General features: G+C 37.0%; 1 protein-coding gene across 3 annotated transcripts in view; it reads left to right on the top strand.

Annotated features, from left to right (window-relative positions):
- PDE7A (phosphodiesterase 7A) overlaps positions 1 to 25722 on the top strand; it is a 133493-nt gene that overhangs the window by 13016 nt on the left and 94755 nt on the right. Inside the window, exons 1-2 of one of the 3 annotated variants that reach the window (XM_064267760.1) lie at positions 2138 to 2219; positions 4935 to 5005. The exons of 1 other annotated variant lie outside the window; for it this stretch is intronic. In XM_064267760.1, coding sequence (XP_064123830.1) covers positions 2153 to 2219; positions 4935 to 5005 — 138 coding nt within the window. In that variant the 5' untranslated portion in view covers positions 2138 to 2152. Of the gene's footprint in view, positions 1 to 2137; positions 2220 to 4934; positions 5006 to 25722 lie in introns of those variants that run through there. One more of the 3 variants, XM_064267758.1, reaches the window with a different exon arrangement.

Raw genomic sequence — 25722 nt, 5'->3', positions numbered from 1 at the left:
TCCAAAAGGGCAGTTAGGAAAATTTAAGTAATAATGTGCAACATATTTAATCATGGTCATTTAGATTATTTCAGTGTTTATCAGTAGGAGAATGGTTAAATTATGGTATCTTAACAGAAGGTTCTGTATCCAATAAAATTATGCCATAGATCCACAGTTTTCATGGAAAGGATTCCATAAATATTCAAATGGGAAAAAAATTAGCTGTAAAATGACATGTATGAGTCTATTAATGTAAATTTCAACATAACATTTGTATTAGTGACTAAAACATGCAAGGTATTATATTCACAAATGTACGAATACTTATAAGCCTGGAAAGTTGCTCAGTACAGTGTTAACAGTGGCTATCTTTAGGTATGGGATTTCTGGTAATTTTTACAAACGATTTTTTTAGCAATGAAAATGTATCATTTTTGTAATCAGAGGAATCAATAAAGCTTTTTTTGAAACCTTTTTATTAAAAACTTTGTGTTTCTTAACCAGCCAACCAACCAGCCAACCAACCTGTTGCCGTTGAGTTGATTCCGACTCATAGCGACCCTGTAGGACAGAGTAGAACTGCCCGATAGGGTTTCCAAGGAGCGACTGGTAGATTCAAAGTGCCATCCTTTTGGTTAGCAGCCGTGCTTTTAACCACTGTGCCACCACGGCTTGTGTGCCTGTTAGGTAGCCTGTTATTTAAGTAGAGTTTTAAAATATTGAAGACACTGAAGTCTGATTAGTTAGTAATTTAATAAGTACAAGTAGGTAGTCAGAAGTGGATTATTCACTGCTGTAATCATGTGCCTGGTGTAAATCAAATATAGGTGTTCACAGTAGTTTATTAAAAAGTGTTTTAACGTATGGGGGAATACACTGCATTTTCAATCGAAAAATGAAGATAAATTGAAGTGAATGGTGGTGGAGGATAGTCTATGAAAAAAAAATTTTTTTTGACTATTTCAAAGCTGAAGCAATAAATAGCTTTCAGCTATAATTTCATTTACTGAAATATTTGAGGGTCTCTATATCACCCATGCATGCACACACACACCACATATAGAAAATGTAAAAAATTCTCAAGAAAATTTATGATGCAGAATCAGAACAGTAGTGGTAGATAAGACTGTAGTGGTCTGTCTCTCTTTAACATCACATGTAGATGAGCAAAAAGAAGCCAGAGAGGCAACATAGAAATCCTTTCTGTTGAACATCCTGATTTTGACGGTTCAGACTTTGCTTAAACATTTTTGGATTGATATTTCACAAGGCAGTCTGTTGTGGTGTTGAATAGCTTTGCTTGTTTTAAATTGATTTGTTCGTTCTTTCAATGAGCAGACATTTATGGAGCACTTTTTATGTGCCAGGCACTCTACTAGGTGTTACAAAGATAAATAAGACATAGTTCCTGCCTTATTCTTGAGTTTGGCCCAGTAGGAAAAACAGCCTTGTAAATACATAATTGCACTACACCTTGATACGTGTTCTGGTTAGGATAATGTATGAAGTTCAGTGGGGGTACAGCTCTGCATGGAGCTGGAGAACCAGGGAAACTGCACAGAGTCTTTGACCTTGGTTTGAAAGACAGAGCTGAAATCAACTACCTTGTGAATTGTATTCTTCTATCTCTAGTGGTGTCAAACCTAGTCCATGCCATGATCAACTCTTGTTTGATCTAATGCAGTGGTCTCCTGCCACTAGAATTCCACAGATCAGTTGAAGTAATTTTTTTCAAATGCAGTCAGGTCATGTCACTTGGCTGAAAACATCAGTGGGTTCTCATCATAGTTAAAATTCAAACTCCTTGTCAAGATACCACCCCATGTAATCTGATGCCTGCTACCTTTTTAATCTCATCTCCTTCCACAGTAGTGTTGCTGTCTGTGAACATGCAAAGTTTATTCCCATCTTTGGCTTTGCCCTTGCTCTTCCATCAGACTCAGGATTTTCCCACGGCTCCTTATTGTTCAAGTCACAGCTCAGTCTTTGCAGAGGAACCTCCCTAGATGACCCTGTTTAAAGTAGCACCTCCCCCCCACCCCCTGAATCTGTTCTATTAACCTTGTTTTGTTTTATGCATTTTTTTTTTTTTTTTTTTTTGTAGTGCATACCACTAACTTGATTTGTTTGTCTCTGCCTGGCCTCCACCCCCCACCTCTGCCACCATGGAATGTATGGTCCAGGAAACAGATCTTATTTACCTTATTCACTCCTGTGTCCCCAGTGTACAACACACAGTAAGTGTTCAATATAGAACAATGAAGGAAACTTAGCTTTTAGTCTCATGCTTATTGCATCGGATCACATGTCTCAATAACTCTGTTTGGGATGAATCTGAAATTCTTAAAATTTCATTTTATAATTTCACCACTTCCTCCCTCCCCCCGCAAAAAAAAAAAAACCTCACCTTTTTATATCCCTTCTGAACTGCCATCTGTGAAATTGAAGCTGTCTGAATTTCTAGACATATGGAAGTCTTATTTAAGAATTCATTGAGGTTTAGAAAAGTAAGTTGCCTGGAGTAACATGGCTGTAAGTGGTGTTTCTAGGATTTGATTGCTGACTAGAGCTCCTCTCTGCTCTGTGGTGTGGGGGCTGGTGTTAGTGTTGAGTGGGAGGTATAAATCCAGAATTAGAATAGGGGCCTTGTCCATTTGGAATAGAAATAGCAAACACTATATAATAGTTTCTATAAGAAGAACTGGGTGACATTTGTTAAAAGGAACTTTAAAAACTCATTTTTTTTTTCTGACTAAACTGAGTGCATGCTTTTTATAATTGGAATGTACTAAAAAATAGAAGAAAGTAAACACCCATAATCCTCATAAAAAATACTCAGATATAATTAACATTTCAGAATGTTTTCTTTCAATATTTTTTCTGTACATAAATAAAATATTGTGATGGCCATTTTCATACATAAATCTTTAACTTTTAAAATCATTTCCTAGTAGGATTATAGATCAAAGCATATTGTCAAATTTCTTTACAGAAAAGTGGTACCAATTTACATCGCCATGAGCAGCATGTGAGTGCCTTTTCATGCCTTGCTAGAATTTTTAGTTTCCATTCCATGGATTTTTTTTTTGATACTAAACTTGTAATATATGTTTATTATTGTCTGCTATCTATTTTCTGTGAGATGTATTTCTTGCCTATTTTTCTGTTGGCAACTGCGTATTTTTTAAATCAGTTTTTGAATTAGTATTAATAATGAATGTTTTATTCTTGTGGCAAACTTCCAGCTTTTTCCCTGCTTTTTAATAAAGTGCTGTTCTATCTATAGTGCCAAACTTTTATCTAGTCAGCTTTAAGTTTATTTAATGATGTAGTCATGGGAGTAAAATTAATATTAATGAAAGTTTTCAGTATTTTAAATTCTTCCACATGTAAACATTTCAACATACTAATTTGATAAAAATCTTTTAATGTATGATTGGCTGTTCACACTGTTTTTAATATTCAGTAAAAGGAAAGGTAAAGGACTGAGTGTGGAATTGGAGAAAAAAAATTTATGCTTGGTAACGACTGTCGAGAATGAATGAGTGAGAGCTGGATGCACAACACGAGCGCCTCACTGCTAAAGCAGCTGGGACGCCATTTCTCCCCCCAAGCTAATATTTTTAATTTTGTGGTAATACCTCCAATTTTATAGTAAGAAAAATAGAAAATAGGACCCATTGTATATAGGCAGCTTTTCTAAAATCTTTATTTTTAAAGATAATTTATATCTTACATTTTAAAGGAGTTTTAATGGCTTATGCTATTAACATAGAAGAGGATGATTTGAAGATAAAATGCAGAGCACAGAAATGTGTAGAACCAAGATTCTAGTTTGATCTTTTCCTGTCTCTTTATGAAAATGCTTCAAATTAATTTTCAGAGAAAAACTTTCTGAAAGTGACCTGAAGGATTTTTTTTGGTGGCCTTTGCCCATTTTCATTTGAAGTATAGTTCTGATAACTTTGAAGAGGTTCTCCACCCTTTTTTCCCCCATGAGCAAGTGCTTTTTAATTGCTTTTAATGTTAGAACACTTTACAGCAGGGTTCAAGTGGGCTATATGAGAAGATCCACTGAGATAGGAAAATATTCAGACATCTGTATTTATTTTTAACCTTATCATTTTTTAAACTTTAATCTTATATATGATACATAGAGTACGTAATTAAAAAACCAAAACCAAACCTGTTGCAGTCGACTCGATTCTGACTCATCATGACCCTATAGGACAGAGTAGAATTGCCCCATAGGGTTTCCAAGGAGCGCAAGGTGGATTTGAACTGCCGACCTTTTGGTTAGCAGCTGTACTCTTTATCACTGTGCTACCAGGGCTCCGGAGTACATAATAGTATGTGTATATGATTTATAAATAAATATATTAACAGTTTGGAGACCACTGCCTCAGAATCTTTTGAATGTTCCATGCCATGGACTTTCACCACACACACAAAAAAAATTCAGAAATGTACGTAGCATTGCAGAGTTCTTGGAGTCCATTTTTCGTACTCCTAGAGTGCTTGGATTCTCATTTATTTATAACTTTCCTTGTTTCCTGAGTCCAGTGAGCCTCAGATTTTTGTCTACTGATTCATATGCCTTTATTAACCAATTTTGATTTTAGTCCTTAAGGTTGTAGCCCAAGACTAACTCTTAGAATGGCTGACCTTGTACTCTGATCTGCCCTGACTTCAGTATGTTTTATTAGACTGTGAACTTCTGAGGAGTAAAAAGGAGTAGACACTGTTTATTTAGCTCTGTTCAGCCCAGTGCTAGGTACAAAGTAGACCTTCAGCAAGTGTGAAACAAACATCAAACCTTTCTTAAGTCCCTTCAGTGATGCAGTCCTACTGAGAATCCAGCTTTCTTCTCTACCTGCTCTCCTCCTTTCCCCTTCTGGCAGTGCTGCGACAGGGGCTATGGTGGATGGCGTCAAGTCATTTCTGTGTTTCAGGATCTTACGCTGTCTCAAGATGGGCACAACTGATTCTTAAAATGCTGACTAGAAGATTTCTGGAGAGCCTTGTAAGTTAATAGTATTCACATTCGTTCATATAAAACTAGTAGATGACATGGTCAGAATGAGAGGTTCCCAGCCTTTAAGGAATTTATAAAAAGCTTCAATTTTTCCTGGGGCCTTGGTTGTCTTAATAAGTTGGACTCTGCTGTTGAGTAACCAGGTGACTGTAGACAGCCCTTATCTTCGATACCCTGTGTGACATAACACCAGGTCAACAAACCCTCTTTTCAGCATAAGATTATGGAGTTAGAGATTAAACTTTTCTGTAGCCACATTTTAAAAAGATGAAATTAATTTCAGTATATTTTACTTAATCCATTAAAAATATTAATTTAACATAATCAATATTTAAAATGATTAATGACATATTTTACATTTTGTAGGGGTACTGAGTCTGCAAAACCGAGTGTGTATTTCACACTTACAGCACATCTCAATTTCATGTGTTTTATAGCCACATGTGCCTAGTGATTCTCTCATTGGATAACGCAGCTCTATAAATAGTGACTTTTTTATGGTGCATGTTATAGGGAATCAGGGTACCTCCTTTTTCTGTAATTAGACAGATTCGTGGATGTGTAGGGTTCTGCACTTCTCCAAGTCCTGAATTTAATCACTAGGAGGCTTGGATCAAGATACTGTATAAATTATATTTTTAGAGAGATAATGTAGTTTCAGATATGAGAGAACAACAAAGATTTAAACAGCTTTATTTGGGCTGGACTGTTGGTTTCTCTATTTGGGGGAATAATTACATGAAATTGCTGTTTTATGAGAAGCTATGCTTTTCATGGTGGGGCTAGCTCTTATAATTTCTAAGAGTTGTAGAATAAGGGAAGTTGCTGAGTGAGAAAAGGTATCAAGCTTCTTGATGGGTCAGGTTCTGATATATCCTTTTGCTTTTAGGCTCTGTTTTCTCTAACAAATAGAAAAAATAGAGTAAAAAAAAATTATTATTTTCAAAGTGTTAGGTGCGGTTGAGTCAATTCCAACTCATAACGACCGTAAGTACAACAGAAGGTCCTGCACCATCATAACAATCGTTGCTATGTTTGAGCCCATTGTTGCAGCCACTGTGTCAGTCCATCTTGTTGAGGCTTGTCCTCTTTTTTGATGATCCTCTAACTTACTAATCATGATGTCCTTCTCCAGGGACTGGCCCCTCCTGATAACACATCCAAAGTACATGACATGAAATCTCACCATCTTCCCTTCTAGGGAGCATTCTGGCTGTACTTCTACCAAGACAGATTTGTTCCTTGTACAGGCAGTCCATGGTGTATTCAATATTCTTTGCAAAAACCATAATTCAAAGACATCAATTCTTTTTCAGTTTTCCTTATTCCTTGTTTAGCTTTGGCATGTGTATGAGATGACTGAAAATACCATGGCTTGGGCCAGGGCCGCCTTAGTCTTCAAGGTGACAACTTTGCTTTTTTAACACGTCAAAGAGGTCTTTTGCAGCAGATTTGCCCAGTGCAATGCATCTTTTGATTTCTTGACTGCTGCCTCCAGTGGCTGTTGATTGTGGATTCAAGTAAAATGAAATCCTTGACAACTTCAGTTTTTTCTCTGTTTGTCATGATGTTGCTTATTGGCCCATTTGATAAGGTTTTTGTTATCTTTATGTTAAAGTGCAGTTCGTACTGAAGGCTGTAGTCTTTGATCTTCATCAGTAAGTGCTTCAAGTCCTTTTTTAGCAAGCAACGTTATGTCGTCTGCATATCACAGGTTGTTAATGAGTCTTCCTCCAACCCTGATGCCACATTCTTCTTATAGCCCAGCTTCTCGGATTATTTGCTTGGCATACAGATTGATTAAGTATGGTGAAAGGATACAGCCCAGACACACACCTTTCCTGATTTTAAACTACCCAGACCCCTTGTTCTGTTCAAAACAATGCCTCTTAGTCTATGTACAGCTTCTGCATGAGCACAATTAAGTGTTCTGGAATTACCATTCTTCGCAATGTTATCTGTGATTTGTTGTGATCCACACAGTCGAATGTCTTTGCATAGTCAATAAAACAGGGTAACCGTTTTGAATGATCTTCAGCAAAATTTTACTTGTGTGTGATATCAATGATACTGTTCTATAACCTCTGCATTCTGTTGTATCACCTTTCTTTGGAATGGGCACAAATATGGATCTCTTCCAGTAGGTTGGCCTGGCAGCTGTCCTCCAAATTTCTTGGCATAGATGACTGAGCATCTTCAGTGCTGCATCTGTTTGTTGCAGTGTCTCAGTTGGTATTCTTTCAGTTCCTGGAGCCTTGTTTTTTGACAGTGCCTTCAGTGCAGCTCGAGCTTCTTCCTTCAGTGCCTTCAGTTCTTGATCATATGCTACCTCCTGAAATGGCTGAACATGGATGGACCAGTTCTTTTTCTTACACTGACTCGGTGTATTTCTTCCATCTTCTTTTGAAGCTTCCTGCATTGTTCAACTTTTTGCCCATAGAATCCTTCAGTATTGTAACTTGAATTTTACAGTTTTTCCTTCAGTTCTTTCAGCTTGAGAAATGCTGAGTGTGTAGTTCCCTTAGGTTTTCTAACTCCAGGTCTTTGCATGTTTCGTTGTAATACTTTGTCTTCTCTAGCTGCCCTTTGAAATATTCTGTTCTGCTCTCTTTTGCTTTATCATTTCTTCCTTTCGCCTTAGCTGCAGAGTCCCTTTTGATATCCACTTATTTACAAAGTAGAGAGTGTTTATTTCCTTACATGGAAAACACTCTTATTTGGCTATTGCTGCTAGCTAGAGGAACATGGGAAACCCTGGTGGCATAGTGGTTAAGTGCTACGGTTGCTAACCAAAGGGTCAGCAGTTCAAATCTCCCAGGTGCTCCTTGGAAACTCTTTGTGGCAGTTCTACTCTGTCCTATAGGGTCGCTATGAGTTGGAATTGACGGCACTGGGTTTGCTGGGTTTTTTTTTGTTTGTTTGTTTAGAGGAATATGAGTAGATACTTCTTAATTTATTAAAGAAAGAACACAAATAGCTAGATTGCAGTCTAAGCGCCCTAGATTTGTAACAGTTGCTAGAGGATTCCATGTTGGATAGGATAAAAATTCCTTAAGCCTATTTTGAAACTGCGTTTCACTGTTTTAAGAATTGCACCTCCGTTTTAATTCAACAGTTTCAATTTTTTAAATTATCAAAGTAATTTAACAATATTTTCAAAAGTTTTTTTAAAAAATTATTCCTAATCCCACAACTATAATGTTTTGTGTATTTGCCATGTTTGTATCTGTATATTTTGAGATATTTGTGATCAATAATGAAACCAGAAACCAAACCTATTGCTGTCGAGTCGATTCCGACTTACAGCAACCCTATAGAACAGAGTAGAACTGCCCCATAGGGTTTCCAAGGAGCGGCTGGTGGATTTAAACTGCCGACCTTTTTGGTTAGCTCTTGACCACTGTACCACCTGGGCTGATACTTATAACTGTGTAGCTTTTTGAAATGTGCTTTTTTAAATTATGAATTTGCAATGGTAGTCTTTAAAATAACATTTTGCTGTCATGTAACAGCCTGGAAATAGGTATAGGCTGATGAGGTGATTCTGTCCCACTTGTCATGGTTGTCTGTGAGTCACTACCAATCCACACACCAGCCTGTGGGAGGGAAAAGAGAGAGGAAGTTCAGGGCAGTTTACCAGTGAGGAGGTGAGCAGGAAATTGTGCCATCTCTCCTGCTCACGTTGCGTTCGTGATAGCGTAGTCACATGGCTACATCTACCATAAGGGAAGCAAGAAAATGGAGCCTTGCTCCATTTTAGGGGGCAACTAGTAGTCTGTGACAAGTACATAAGTCTTAGCAACCATCGTCTAAAAGACGAATTAGTCAGAAGCTTGAAGTGGAGTAATTTTTGTAATTTTAACTTCTAAGATTGTATAATTCTTCATATATATCCACCATAGTTTAACTAATATCCAATATACGGTTATTTAGATGGCTTTAAAATTTTGCTTTTAGGAAAAAAAAAACATTCTAAGAACGTGCTATGCACAGCTTCCTCCATATTTTGGAATTTTTTTTTAGGATTCTTTTTTTTGGGGGGGTAAAAGTATACAACAAAAAGTTTTCTGTTTTAACCATTTTTAAGTGTACGAGTCAGTGACATTAATTGTGCATTCATCATGTTGTGCTCTTCATTTCCAAAAGTTTTCACCACTCCAAACAGAAACCCAGGACCCCTTTAGCAATAACTGCCCATCTTCCCCTCCCCTAGCCCCTGCTAACCACTAATAAACTTTTGTTTCTATACATTTGCCTAATCTAGCTATTTTTATGTAAGTAGGATCATATAATATTTGTTCTTTTGTGTCTCATGTTTCACTCAGCATGGTGTTTTACGGCTCATCCATGTCATAGGGTATATCAGGATTTAATTTCCATTAATCTGGATAATATGCCATTGTATGTATATACCACATTTTGGTTTTTCATTGATTTAGGATGGTTTTTGTAAAAGTGGGATTACTGGCCCAGAAAGTTTGAGCATGTTTATAGAATTTGGATATGCACTTCTAGAATACTTTTCTAAGACATACTGCTCCGTCACCAACATCATGTGACTAGTTTTCCCACCCCTTCTGTACGTTGGGTATCATGATTACTATTTTACTACATCACTTCTTATTTTCTTTGCTTGTTGTTGGGTGTTACTGAGTCAATTTTGACCCATAGAAACCCTACAGGGCAGAGTAGAACAGCCCCGTATAGTTTCCTAGGCCATAATCTTTACGGGAACAGATCTCCAGGTCATCTCCCACGGAGCCACTGGTTGGATTTGAACTGCCAAACTTTTTAGTCAGCAGCTGAGTGGCTAACCATTGTGATCAACCAGCGCGATTTAGCAGTTTTGCCAAGTTTGATCACTAGTAGTGGTTTCTCTTTTGTACATTATTGCTCTTGTTCTTTGCTCATTTATCTGTTTAGAAAGGGCTTGGTCACTTTTTATAAAATTCATCTAAGAACTTTTTTGGTAATATCTTAATCTGTTTTGATGTTTTTAAAATATTTTCTCTGATCCTTTTTCCTTTAACTTTTTTTTGGGGGGGATGCATCTTAGTTATCTAGCGCTGCTGTAACAGAAATACCACAGCTGAATAGCTGTAGCAAATGGAAATTTATTTTCCTACAGTTTAGGAAGCTAAAAGCCCTAATTCAAGGCAGACTCCAGGGGAAGGCTTTCACTGTCTGTAGGCTCTGGGAGAAGGTCCTTGTTCCTTGGTTCCCTGGTGATCTTCACGTACTGTGGCATCTCTCTTCCCCCATCTCTGCTTGCTTCTCTGTCTAATCTGTCCTTTTTATATCTCAAAGGTGACTGGCTTAAAACACACCCTATACTGATACAACCTCTTACCAAAGAAAACCCATTCCCAAATGGGATCATAACCACAGATATAGGGATCAGGATTTACAACACATTCTGGGGGGACGTAATTCAGTCCATAAAAGGGGTATCTGGAAGTTTTCAAATTTTCACTTAGTAACATTTGTAGTCCCTGACTTACAACCTATTTGAGTTACAATGCAGAGGCACCGGTCTTATCCTTAGTGATATACTGCATACAATGTTGCAGTGCATAATTTGCTTATGTTATCATTCTCAGATGTAATGTTTCTAACCCCCAAAGACAATTAAGATTGGATTTATGAAGATACTGATAATAAAAGGCAATAATAGCGAAAACTAAAAAAAAAGTGCTATTCAGTTTATGTCAGTACCAATTTATGACGGAGCAGTCTTCAGAATGGAGCCCTGTTGTAAGTTGGGGACTACCTGTATATTCTTTCTTTCATGAATTAATGACTTTCATGTTTAGACAATTATCTCTGAAGCAATGTGTTAAATTATAACTTCAAGAGTTTGATATTTCTAATTAACAGATTTGGCTGGTCTCACCATCTGAAATTTTTAATACCTCTGGTATCAGAGAATAAGGAGCCCTGGTGGCAGTGGTTAAGTGCTTTGCTATCAATTGAAGGGTTGGCTGTTTGAAACCACCAGCTGCTCTTCAGGAGAAAGATGTGACAGTCTGCTTCCATAAAGATTACAGCCTTGGAAACCCCATGGGGCAGTTTTACTCTGTCCTCTTGGGCTGCTATGAGTTGGAATTGACTCAATGGCAATTGGTTTGGTTTTGGTGTTGGATTGGTAGCAGAGAGACTGTTATTTTTTCCAGCACAGTTATTTTGAATAGTTTAATATGAAATACTTCATATTTACCCACTATTCCACTTAATAAATAAAACATTTGCCGGTATCTTTGAAACCCACTCTGTGTTCTTCCCAGGTTCCATCTTTTGTCCTCTGCCAGAGGGGACGCTGTTGTATTTTTATGCAGATAACTCGCACCTTCTATGTTTGTTTGGCAGCCACTCCCTCCCCCCATCCCAGGTATTTTAAAAGCGTGCTATGCTGATTTTTTTTTACAGCAACATGTTACTTGCTTTAAAAGGCAGTATTATGAATTTGTCTTTATAATTGAGAATTTTTCCTTTTTTAAAATTTTAAACCTAAATCAAATCGTTCCTGATCTTTGCTTTCTTTTATAGAAATAAAACATTAGACATGAAGTTGAAGTTCCCTGTGTTCCTGTCCCCAACTTTATTTATTCCTTCTTTTCTGTCACGATATAACCACTGTCGAGAATTGGGTGTATATCTGTGTTTTCATTCTTTTATGACACATATGCCTTCATAAACAGTATACAGAGTTCCGTGTACACCTACTCTAACTTATCAACTATCTTGTTATCTGGTATTTTTGTATTTACAACAATAGTAAAAAATCTACTACCTGACTTTTGCACATTAACAACGTATGTCTGGCAGTAATGAACATTGAGGTGCAAGGTGAGAGTAACACTGGCTGTGATAGTTAAGATTATGGGTCAACCTGGCTGGGCCATGAATCCCAGTAGTTTGGCAGTTACGTAATGATGTAATTTGACAGTTATGTAATGATGTAGTCATCCTTCATTTTTTATGATCTGATGTTGTCATCCTCCATTTTTGCACAATGCCAATTTTCACTTAATGACCTGGTCTTTGAAACCTAACCATGTTGGTAAGTGAGGAGCAAGTATACTAATATTTTTACATAAATAATATCGTCATGTATACAACATTCTAAAGCTTGCTTTTATTCATGCAATGGTACATTCTTGAGGCTTCTCCAAAAGCTGCCTGTCTTCAGTTACAAAGTCAGGAAAAGAGAGACAGTTTAGAAGTAATTCTAAATTAGAAGATGTGATTTTTGAGAAACTGCATTTTATTTCGAGGTACTGGAATACTAAATGCTTTTGAAGTATTTTTATAAGTGAACAATTCAAGGTTCTACCTTTAAAAAATAAGCATGACTGATGATGGAAGCATTGAGTTGTTTTATTGACAAAGATCAATAGAATGTCCACAACAGTATGTAAAGTGAGCGTGCACATGCAGATGTTTGTTGGATTTGATAAAACAGTACTAATCACAGAGTCTGGATCCTTGGCGTGGAATCAAAATGGCTAATAGAGTAAGCCAGTTGTGCAAAGTTTTATATTTTAATCATTCATTCATTTTAAAAGGCTTAATTAGATAAGGCCCTAGAAATGGCAAAACTTGAAGAAGTTAATAGTAGAAATATGGACATTTTGTTGGACACTAAATAATAATTTCGTGAAAAATTCAAATTCTGTAAAATACAGTTAATATGTTCATTTTATAGTTAGATAAATACTACTTATATATTTTCTTTCTTCAGGTATTACTAGAAAACCATTGAATTCAGAGGGTAGATTTCTACCTATGATGGAATGAGTAGATTAGCAATCTTCTTAAAAAGCAGCTATATAGCTGGGCAAAAGTGAAAAAAAAACAACCCTGCCAGTGGAAATTGACCAGAGGCCAGTTGAAAAGTGTTACGCTGCTGAGCTTGGGATAAGAACAATGGAAATTTCTGGAATTCTAGAATGGTGCTGCTCACATTCCATCTCCTCTGCCCCAGCTTGGTTGACATGGAGATTCTGACAGGGAGAAGCAGTCATAAGGACCTCAGTTGAAGGGGGCCTACAACACATGGAGCGATGATGATACCCAGTGGCCTTATCTGTGGGTATGAATTTTTAGAGGTGCAGGGGAGGTCTAGTGCCTCATCTCAAATAGCCTGAGGTTGTGGTAGTGTTAGGGACAAGAATATTCCTGAATGAGGCTGTGCACGTACACGGGAAAAACCTGAGAGGGCCCAAGCTATTCACATACTTTCAGCTGACCTGAAGCTGCATGCCTGTGCTTAGGAGACTTGAAAGGGCCCTATAGAAAGTTAAACCCAGTGTAAACCTGGAAATGGACTGAACTTTGAATTTGTTCCCCTACCCACACACATATCTATCAGCACACACTGGAAACCTTACTGGCTTCTGTTTGCTCAGTACCTCTGTCCAATCACTGATGGACCACTAAGTTACACAGACAGAGGGGCAAGTCCTAGGAAAGTGGACTTAAAAAGAGAGATCAGTGAGTCCATATCACAGGGGAGACAGATTTTACATATTGTGCCCAGGCAGCTACCAAACAGACACAAAACAGTAACAACAGCATCCTTCAGGGAGAAGAAATTAGAATCCAGAGTTTCTACAATATATTACCTAAAATGCCTAATTTCAACAACAGAAAAATTACAAAACATACATAGAAACAGGGAGCATGGCCCATACACAGGGAAAAAATTCAGTCAATAGAAATGGTCTGTGAGTGTCCTTGAACACTGGAATTAGTAAAGACTAAAAAAGTTTTTTTTTTTTTTCAAGAACTAAGAGAAACCATGTTTAAAGAATTAAAGGAAAGTATGACAATAAACCAAGAAATGGAGATTCTCAATAAGGATATAGGAATTTGTTATACAAAAAAAAAAAAAAAAAAAAAGACTCCTTCATATAATGCAATGAGAAGAGCACTTGACCTTTGTAGTGTTGGTCTCCAGAGTCCATAACCTCAGTCTAATGATGAGAAAACAACAGACAAAGCCAAATTCCATGTTATTCTACAAGATTGCCTAACAAGTACTCTCTAAAACTGTCAAGGTCATGAAAAACAAGTAAAGACTGAGAAACTGTTACAGATCAAGGGGTCTAAGGAGTCATGATAATTAAATGCAATCTGATATCCTGTATTGCATCTTGGGGCAGAAAAGGGGCATTAGTGGAAAAACTGATGAAATTTGAATAAAGTCTGTATTTTAGTTAATTTTTTTTTAAAACCAGTGTTTTCTTGCTTTTGACAAATGTATCACGGTTATGTAAGTTGCATTAACAGAGCCTGAATAAAGTATATACAGGAACTCTCTGTACTATATTTACAACTTTTCTATAATTTAAATTTATTCCAAAGTAAAAACTTAGAAAAAAAAGCATCAAATGAAATTCTAAAGTTGAAGAATATAATAACTGAACTGAAATATTCAGGAGAATAGCTCAGTAGAAGATTCAAGGAGCCAGAAAAAGAAACTATCCAGTCTCAAAAACAGGGAGGAAAATAAAGAAAAACGAACAGAGCTTCAGAGATCTGTGGGAAACATCAAGTGTACAGCCTATGTATGATGTGAATCCCAAAATGCCAGGAGAAAAAAACAGTCTTTTGGAAAGGTTTCCAAATATGAAAAACATTAAACCACACATCAAGAAGCTCAGTGAACTCCAAGTAGAATAAATACAAAGAAACCTACACCTTTGTTGTTGTTAGGTGCCGTCAAGTTGGTTCCAACTTACAGTGACCCTGTACATAACAGAAAGAAACACTGCACGGTCCTGAGCCATCCTTACAATCGTTGTTATACTTGAGCTCATTGCTGCAGCCACTGTGTCAGTCCACCTCATTGAGGGTCTTCCTGTTTTCCGCTGACCCTGTACTCTGCCAAGCATGATGTCCTTCTCCAGGGACTGATCCGTCCTGACAACATGTCCAAAGTATGTAAGATGCAGTCTGGCCATCCTTGCTTCTAAGGAGCATTCTGGTTGTACTTCTTCCAAGACAGATTTGTTCATTCTTTTGGCAGTCCGTGGTATATTCAATATTCTTTGCCAACACCGCAATTCAAAGGCATCAATTCTTCGGTCTTGCTTATTCGTTGTCCAGCTTTCACATGTGTATGATGCGATTGAAAATACCATGGCTTGCGTCAGGCGCACCTTAGTCTTCAAGGTGGTATCTTTACCCTTCAACACTTTCAAGAGGTCCTTTGCAGCAGATTTACCCAATGCAATGCATCTTTTGATTTCTCGACTGCTGCTTCCATGGCTGTTGATTGTGGATCCAAGTAAAATGATATCCTTGACAACTTCAGTCTTTTCTCCATTTATCGTGATGTTGCTCGTTGGTCCAGTTGTGAGGATTTTTGTTTTCTTTCTGTTGAGGTGCAATCCATACTGAAGGCTGTGGTCTTTGATCTTCATTAGTAAGTCCTTCACCTAGATACAGCATAGTCAATCTGTTGAAAGACAGAGAAAATCTTGGAAGCAGCAAGAGAGAAACAGCTTATCATATACAGAGGAGCATCAATACAATTAATGGCTGACATATCAGAAACAGTTGAGGCCAGAAGGCAGTGAAATGACATATTCAATTGTTGAAAGAAAAAAAAGTCCATAAACGATTATGTATTTAACAAAGCTATCTGTTCTGGGTTATCCTTCAAAAATCAAGGAGAAATAAAGACATTACTGTACAAAGATTGAGAGTATTTGTAGCTAACAGACTGATCTTAGAAGAAATAATAAAAGAAGTCTTTCAAGCTGAGAGTAAATGGCACCTGATGGTAACTCAAATCTATAAAATGGAATGAAGAGCACTGGAAATGTAAATATGTAGGTTTATATATATAAAAGACTATACTTTTTTAAAATATCTTTTCTTCTTTAAAAAACATTGAATTCTATTTAAAAACATTTAGTAGTGGTAACATTTCATGCTCCCCGAGCTCTGGTGGCACAGTGGTTAAGCACCTGACTGCTAAAAACTGAAAAGTCAGCAGTTTGAACCCACCAGCTGCTCTGTGGGAGAAAGATGTGGCAGTCTGTTTCCATAAAGATGTACAGCCATTACAAAATGCTCCTGCAGTGGAGTCTGCTCCCATAGTCAGCATTCTACCTGCCTCCGTGTGCACCTCACAGCTCTGGCCTCTGAAACCAACAGGACATACCTGTCCAGCGGACAATTAGGTTTAGCCTGCCCCCACTTCTGGTATGTGCTGGGGACTGCTGACTGAGGCTTACATGTGCCAGGAAACAGGAGCCTTGAGTGGAGGCTGCACTCACAGCCAACAGTGTATCGGGGGACTCTCTGACAGCAACAAGACAGACCTCAATGAGGATCTGACCAGAGCATGACACCCCCCTCCCACTTGGTAATTGTTGGTTTCCAGGCTGTTGCAGACTGCTACAGAAGGCCCCTGAAATAGAATCTGTTCCCATAGTCAGCACTCTACCGGCCTCCCTGTGTACGCCATAACTCAGGCTTCTGAAACAAACAGGACAGACCTTTCTAGGGATCAATTTGGGTCTGTCTATTCACTTTTTTTTTTTTTTAATTCACCTTTCAGTTGGCACTGAAGACTGCTGACTGAGGCTGTTATGTGCTAGGAAGGAGACATCCTTAGTGGAAGCTACACCCACAGCCACCGTACTACAGGGGGGCTCTGATAGCAACAAGGCAGACCTCCCTGGGGGTCCATTCAAAGTGTGTGACAACCCCTCCCCAACCAGTATCTTTTGGCTACTGGACTGATACGGACTTCTGCAGAAAGTTCCCTTCAGTGGAATCAGGAGGTAGGTCATCTAAGTGGAGACTGCTCCCAACCACCCCAGGGCCAATTAGCTCTGAAATCAACAAGACAGATCTCTTGGAGGTCCTTCTGGGAAGTCGCAGCCTCTCCATCTCCTGCAACAGAGGAAAATTGGCCTGTGCTGCTTCTTTATGCCAGCTCAGATATAAGCAGCCCCCACAGAACAGGGAAGGAAGCCTTGGGCAAAACCAGAGGAAAACACCCAGCCCTGAAGGGGGCTCACTGGGTATGGGTTTTCTGACTGAAAACACGGTTGCAGAAACAGAGAGGAATGGAATAATAATCAGAAAGAGAGGTCTGTGTCCCCTGGTGGACAGATTGGTTAGTACACGATACCTTGCCAGAGTGGTGTTGCCTACTAGTGAACAGATTGACTACAGCGTGTTCTGTTCTCTGTTATGTGTGGGAGAGATTGAAAGTTGAAAACCGAAATCTGGAACTTTCAAATCCTAATTAAACCAGTGAGGGAGAAGGAGCTATCACAGAAATGGACAGGAAATGGTAAGTTAAAGGTGAAGGTTCTGGTTGCCTAAGAGTATTTTTGCAGAACATAGTGTAAGCAAAAACACCGTATACTAGGGAAAACTGAGAACGTTAACACTTGTAAATTCCAGTGCCTCAACAAAAAATCACAAGACACACAAAGAACAGAGAAATAATGGCTCATTCAAATGAACATGATAAAGGGAGTAGTAGCACATCTAGGGATGAAAAGTAATGAAAAAGAGAAAGAATATAATACAGCAACACTAAACATAATTGAAGAACTAAGGGAAAATATACTACGTGCTGTTATCGTTGAGTCAATTCTGACTCATAGCAACCCTGTAGACAGAGTAGAACTGCCCCCTCTGGTTTCCAAGGAGTGGCGGGTGAATTGGAACTATTGACTTTTTGGCCAACCTTTTGGTTAGCAGCTGTCTTAGTCATCTAGTGCTGCTGTAACAGAAATACTACAAGTATGGCTTTAACAAAGAGAAGTTTGTTATAGTCTAGTAGGGTAGAAGTCCGAATTCAGGGCATCAGCTCCAGGGGAAGGCTTTCTCTCTTCCAGCTCTGGAGGAAGGTCCTTGTCATCAGTCTTCCCCTGGTCTAAGAGCTTCTCAGGCACAGGGGCCCTGAGTCCAAAGGATGTGTTCTGCTCCTGGCACTGCCTTCTTGCTGGTATGAGGTCCCCATGTTTCTCTGCTCACTTCTGTCTTTCATATCTCAAAGGAGATTGATTTAAGGCAAAATCTAATCTTGTAGATTAAGTCCTGTCTCATCAACATAACTGGCACTAATCCTATCTCATTAACATCATAGTGATAGAATTTACAACACATAAGAAAATCACATCAGATGACAAAATGGTGGACAATCACACAATACTGGGAATCGTGACCTAGCCAAATTGATAAACATGTTTTTGTGGGGCACAATTCAATCCATGACAGCAGCTGGGCTCTTAACCACTAAGTCACCAGGGCTCAGGGAAAATATAGACAGAGCTAAAAAGGAATAAGTAAAACAATGCATGAGCTTAATGAGGATCTAAAGAGATATTGCAACTGAAAGGGACTATAGCTGGAATGAGAAACACAGAAGGATTTAGCAACATTTTTAATCAGGCAGAAGAAAGAATCAGCAAATTAGAGGGTAAGATAGTTAAAATTACTGACACTGAAGAGCAGCAAGAATGGAGGCTCAAGAAGACTGAACAGAGTTTAATGAAATTACAGGACAACCACAAGAGACCTAATATATGCATCATGAGAATTCCAGAAGGATATGAGAGAGAGAAAGGAACAAAGAATATTTAAAGAAATATTGACAGAAAACTTCCTCAGTTTAACAAAGAACATCAATTTACAAATCCAAGAAGCTCAAAGTACCCCAGGCTGTATAAACCCAAAGAGCTCTACACAAAGACACATCATAGTTAGGCTCTCAAAAAGTAGAGAATCCTGAAAGCAGTGAGAGAGAAGCAAACAGTCAGATACAGTCTTATCATCAATGAGACTAAGTGTCGATTTCTCCTTCAAAACATCAGAGGCCAGAAGTCAGTGGAGTGAAATATTTAAAGTCCTGGAAGAAAAAGGTAAAAAAAGGAAAACAAACAAACAAAAAAAAACACTGTCAACCAAGAATACTATACCCAGCGAAACTACCCTTCAAGAATGAGGGTGAAATTTAAAACATTCCTAGATAAACATACTGAGAGAGTTCTTACCCACCAGACCAGCCCTCCAAAAAGTACTAATGGGAGTTCTGTAGATGGAAGTGAAAATACATTAGAAAGTGATTCAAAGCTATACATGAAAAGAAAGATCTTTGGTAAAGGGAAATGAATAAACAAGTATAAGGCCTAGTAATAAGGTATTCATTGATAATTCTGAATGTTTTGTCCTTCATTTAACAGAACACAATTTAGTAGCAAATATATAAAAAGCAAGGATAAAATTGTTAACAGAGCACAAGAAATCTGAAGACATAATTAGTGATAACAACAACAAAAGAAGGGGGAGAGAGGAATGGCATGGATATAGGATTTCTTGCACGTTACTGAATCTAAATTGGTACCAACTTACCCTAGAATGTTATAAATACAAGCTGTTAAATGTAATCATTGGAATCACTAAGAAAGTATATTTAAAAACATACATGAGAGGAGAAGGGAAGTAAAAAAGCTCACTACAATAAACTAACAAACCACAAAAGCAAGCAGTAGTAAAGAACAAAGAAAGCATAAGACACACAAAAAAGGCACAAGCAAATCACTTCTTATCAGTAATTATAGTGACTTGAAAATAGGTTGAGGACCTAAATGGGCATACTAAAACCATAAAATTCTTAGAAGGAAAAGCAGTGGCAACGTTTTCAGGCCAAGATTTTAACGATGGATTACCTAATAATAAAAGCACACACAGCAAAAGACAAATGAGACCGCATGAAAATTAAAGACTTGCGTTCATCTAAAGACTTTACCAAAAAAAGTGAAAAGACAAGCTACCGACTGGGAGAATATCTTTGGAAAGCATATATCCAGAAAGAATCTAGTAACCAAAATATATGTATAAAACTTTGACAACAAGAAGACAAATAACCCAATCATAAAATGGGCAAAGGACTTGAATAGACATTTCACTGAAGAAGACATTCAAATGGCCACCAAATACATGAAAAGATGCCGAGTGTCATTAACCAACAGGGATGCAAATCAAAACCACATTGAAATACCATTTTGCTCCCACTAGGGTGGCTAAATTTAAAAAAAATAATGTTGGCAAGGATATGGGGTAGTTGGAACTCTTACTCATTGCTGGTGGGAATACAGCATGGTACAGCTGTTGTGGAAAACAGTGTGGTAGTTCCTCAAAAAACTAAAAATAGAACTACCATATGACCTAGCAATTCCACTCCTAGGTATACACTTGAAAGACTTGGAAGCAGAAACTCAGAGACTTGTACACCAATTGTCATTGCAGCACTGTTTACAATAGCCAAAATGTGACAACAACCTAAATGCCCATCAGCAGATGAATGGATAAACAAAATGTGGTATGCACATACATTGGGATACTATTCATCCAGTACCAGAAATGAAGTCTTGGTACATGCTACAGTATGGATGGAGCTTTAAGACATTATGCTGAGCGAAATAAGCCAATCACAAAAGGACGAATATTGTATGACCTTACTTACATAAAAAACAAGAAAAGGCAAATGTATAGAGACTAAAGTTTATTAGTGGTTACCGGGGACGGAAGGGAGAGGGAAAGGGGGAGCTTAATAGTGATGGAAATATCGTGTTGTTTAAGGGTAGGGTTGCACAGCTGATTATTGTAATTGCTGTCAGTAAGTTATACACCTGTAAAAGGTTGAATTGTCAAAAGTGTGTGATATATTTACAACAACAACCAAAAACAAAAAAAAAATAGCTGCTGAGGCTGCTTATTTACAACCAAATATCTCATGGAATTTTGTTCCTTGGTTTGGAGGTTTAGGGCCATGGTTTCATGGGACATGCCAGTTAATAGGACTGATAACATGTTTAGTGCTTCTATTCTATCTCCTAGTCTGTTGCATAGTGCCTGGAGTCTTAAAAGCTTACAATTGGCCATGCAAGGCCCAACAATTGATCTCTGTTCACCTGGAAAAACAGGAAGAAAGAGAGTCAGGAATAGGTGGAGGATATGTAATGTTGACTAATTGCCTCCTTTGCCATGAAACAAGAAGTGGATGGTGCCTGGCTACCATTACTGAACATTTTGATCAAAGATTCCGTAGAAGAATCCTACTGAAAAGAGGGAAAATGCAGAACAGAATTTCAAAAGCTCATGAACTCCAGACATACTGAAACCATGAAGGTTATATGAACTCCTGAAACTATTGCCCTGAAATAATCTTTAAACATTAAACTGAAAATATCATCTTAAAACTGAACAGTAGCTTAGCTTGACTAGTAAAAAAATCTCTGCCTTGAGAATTATGCTCTTTTAAAAATTAACTATTTTTTTGAAAATAATGTGCCCATATAAATGAAACACCCACATATATAATGCACATAGCACGCCTAGGAAAATAATACGCGAGGGGGTTGCATGGTTGGCAGAAAACATATAATGCATGTGTTATTCATGTAAAAATATGGCATCTACATGGGATCAAATTGACAACAGCAACTTGAAAGATCAGATAAGAACCTCAGGGGGGCAGTGGATTTTTGTTAATGAGGTAGGAACAACTCAGAGAAGGAGGGTGAGAATACTCAATTCGAAGAATGTAATCAGTGCCACTAAATGGTACATGCAGAAACTGTTGAATTGGTGTATGTTTTGCTGTGTATATCCTCAACAACAGCAACAATAAGTTATGTAAAAGGAAAAAAAAAAAAAAAAGATTTTCTGTGGTTTCCAAACCAGTCCCATAGGGTTATCAGGAGTCGAAATGGACTAGAGAGCAATGAGTTTGGGTTTTTGTTTGTTTTTGGTCTATGTCCCAGCTGTTTACGAATTGTTTCCACCTGTTTGTCTTTTGGTCTTTAGGATAGACTGTGATGATAGTTCTCAAAATTGTTGATTTCAGCACCCCTTTCCACTTTTAAATAGTATTGAGGACTCCAAAGAGCTTTTATTTATGTGGGTTTTATGGATTGATATTTACTGTATTATAAATTAAAACAAAAATTTTAAGTATTATTCATTAAAAAAAATACTGATTACATGTTAACATAAACGTCTTTTAAATGAAAAATAACATTTTCCGAAGCAAAATAAAAAGAGAATGGCATTGTTTTACATTTTTCAAGTCTCATTAGTGTGTGGTTTAATAGAAGACAGCTGAATTTCTATATCTGCTTTTTCATTGAACTTGTTGTCATTTGTTGCTTTGGTTGAAGTGTACAAAGAAAATCCAGCCCCACTTAGATGTAGTTGGAAAAAAGGGGTGGGGGTCCTTAGTAGCCTTTTCATGTAATTGGGGATATTTTTTGATTTAACACCCAAACTCAGGCAGTAGTAGTTTTGTAAAGGTTAGTTGCATTGTGTAATCAAAAAATTATATTTATATAATTTCACTTTTTTGTACTTTATTACATTAAATTCCATTGTCCTATCTTGCAATTTCAATGGCTCTTTTAACAACTGCATAATTTTGTCTCTTGAACCTCAAGATAGGCTCTTGGTTGCCTGGACCATGCTTTGAGAATTGCAAAACCATTTTATCATTTTAATTTTACTGGAATATTAGTCTGAAATGATATATCTTCTTTTAAATAAAAAGGTTTGGAACACTTTAAATTGCATCTGTCAGAAGAGGTTTTTTTTCGTGTCATAATTGTGAGTTACTTTTGCTACCTTGTGCCTATTTCTTTCTTAAATCTTATTTTGCGACTTGGTAATCAAGTTTATCTCTAAAGGATAGTGGGGTAAACAAAGGCCCTCTGTCTGAAGTAATTGCATTTGTGAAAATTGGTGCAAAGAATGTCTGTTGAAAAGGCTTTTAGTTAATTAGAATTTGAGATTTCTAAACTTAATACCTCTTGTAACGTAGAGCTTAATTTAAACTGAAAGATGGAATCACCAATTTTTTGTTATTATTATGCAATTGATATAAAACCTATCTATATCATCATTATCATTGTAAAAATCATACTTCCATATCAAATAATTTGAAATACTTCCAAATCAAATAATTCCAGAGGACATAAAGTAGAGTTAAAGACACCTCTCCTTGCCAATTCCTTAGAGGTATACAATGTTCATAGTTTCTCATATGCTTTTCCTGAAAATTCACCTGTAAAGATAGATGTCTTGAGATGTGTTATATATGTGCATGTGTGTATACATATATGCTGTATCTGTGTATATATATGTATGCCATATACATATGAACATCTCTTTTGAGCAAACAAAATCACTGTAGATTGTTCTGTAAATATGTAAATCTTGAATGTTTTCACATCAATAGAATTGACATGTCATTTTAAAAACATTTTATTATACAAAAAGAAATGTAAAATTTGTTGTTTTAAATTTTTAAATGATTTTTAAACGTAAAAACCGGAGGCATTAATTACATTCACTATGTTGTGCAACCATCACCACCATGTGTTTTGAAATGTTTTTCTTGACCCTCAGTGGAAACTCAATACCTCTTAAGTAAAAACTCCCCATTTCCCTTTCTTTCCAGGTCCTGGTGACCACTAATAAACTTTTGTCTCTACCCATTTGCCTAACCTAGATACTTCATCTAAGTGGGATCATGTAATATTTGACCTTTTTTGTCTGAGCTTATTTGACTCAGTATGTTTTTCAGGTTCATCAATGTTGTAGCATGTATCAGAATTTCATTTCTCTGTGTACCTGAATAATAATCTGTTGTATGCATATACCACATTTTGTTTATCCATTCATTCATCTGTTGATGGACATTGGACTGTTTTACCTTTTGGCTGTTGTGATAATGGTGCAATGAACATCGATGTACAAGTATCTGTTTGAGTCCCTGCTTTCAGCTCTCTTGGGTATAAACTAAGGAGTAGAATTGCTAGGTCATATGGTAATTCTTTGTTTAAGTTTTTGAGGAAATGCCAAATTGCTTTGCACAGCAGTTGCATCATTTTACAATTCCACCAGCAATCCATGGGGTACCAATTTCTATGCATCCTTGCCAACACTTGTTATTTTCCATATATGTTTTTAAAATAATAGCCATCCTAGTATAGTGAAGTGGTTATCTCATGGTGGCTTGGATTTCGACTTGATGGCAGTGGGTTTTTTTTTTTTTTTCTTAAATGACTAATGACATTGAACATCTTTTCATGTGCTTATTAGCAGTTTGTGTATCTTCTTTGGAGAAGTGTCTATTCAAGTTCTTTGTCCATTTTTTTAATTTAGTTGTGTGTCTTTTTGTTGTTGAGTTGTAGGAGTTCTTTATATTCTGGATATTAAACCCTTAATCAGATATATGATTTCCAAATATTTTCTCCCATACTGTAGGTTGTCTTTATTTTCTTGGTAGTGTCCTTGATGCACATTAGCTTTTAATCTTGACAAAGCCCAATTTATCTTTTGTTGCTCGTGTGTTTGGTGCTATCCTGTGTTTTCTAGGAATTTATGGTTTTAGCTCTTATATTTAGTCTGTTCATTCATTTTGAGTTAATTTTTCGATATGGTGTGAGGTGGGGGTCCAACTTCATTCTTCTGCATGTGGAAATCCAGTTGTCCCAGCACCGTTTGTTGAAGAGTCTGTGCCATTCATTTTTAGTGGATGCTTATTGTCTGTCTTACTAGGTTGGTTATAAAAGCAAAAGATCCTCAGTGGAAGAAAAAAATTCACAATGAAGCACTGCTTTTAAAACTAGTTCCCATTGCTTGCTAATCCTTTTATTAACATTTTTATTGGTCCAATACAATAAAAGGAGTTGCAAAGTGAAATTGTTAATTTTACAAAGTGTTCAGGTTTTTATGAAGTTCATGGGTGTGATATTACAGAACTCAAAGTTGTTGACAAAGTGTGATCTCAGAGACTGAGTTGAAGAAGAGAAAATTATGAAAGCTGATGATGATGTAATAGATGCTATGTGAACTTTGATTTGGTTATCAAATGATTAAAGAGATTTTTGCAAAAAGATCTTTGTGATTATTCCAAAAGAGAAAAACATGAAAGGTGTCGTATTGTGCTATCATACAATTTTGTTGCAAAGATTATACCACAAAATAAAGTCAATGCTTGACTTATTCTTTGTTCATTCTAAAAATTTGTGAATAGTTGAAATTATAACTTAAATTTTGTTAAATATGAGAAAACTTAAACACTTTTTTTCATATTTTATTTTTATTTTTCAAGTCAAGATTTTGAAAATCAGATACCATTTTCAATAACTATACTTAAGTTGTGGTTCCTATTCTGAGGGGTTTCACTAAGTGGTCTTTTCTCAGTACCAGTCATCTCTGGAAAATGAGGATCTCATGAATTCCACTGTATACAGTAATTTAATCAAGTCCCTATTGATCAAGACATTTAGACTGTTAACAGTATTTTTGTGGCTCATAAATAATAATGAAACAGATATCCTTGTGCATGCATCTTTACATTCCCAAGGAGTATATCCACGGTACGCCTTTCTAGAAGTAGAAGAATTTGGGTCAAAAGTTATGTGCACTTACAATTTTTTATATTTCTAAAAGGGTTACATCACTTTACATTCTTATTCACAGGCATCCTTGCTTGATTTTCCAAGCCTTTTCTCTTCTTGAATTAGCACAGTGAGAGTTTGTATAGTGTATTCGGATAGTGAGGGATAATGGTATTATCCAAATCTCTTTAATTCCTGAAAACCGGATAGTGACAGTAGGGACAGTCCAGATCATGAGGGATTCATTTGAAAACTTACCCTACTCTACTT

This window comes from Loxodonta africana, chromosome 14 (assembly GCF_030014295.1).
Source record: "Loxodonta africana isolate mLoxAfr1 chromosome 14, mLoxAfr1.hap2, whole genome shotgun sequence".
Taxonomy (NCBI): domain Eukaryota; kingdom Metazoa; phylum Chordata; class Mammalia; order Proboscidea; family Elephantidae; genus Loxodonta; species Loxodonta africana.
Note: the sequence above shows the minus strand (reverse complement) of the source record. Positions and strands in the feature narration are given on the sequence as shown.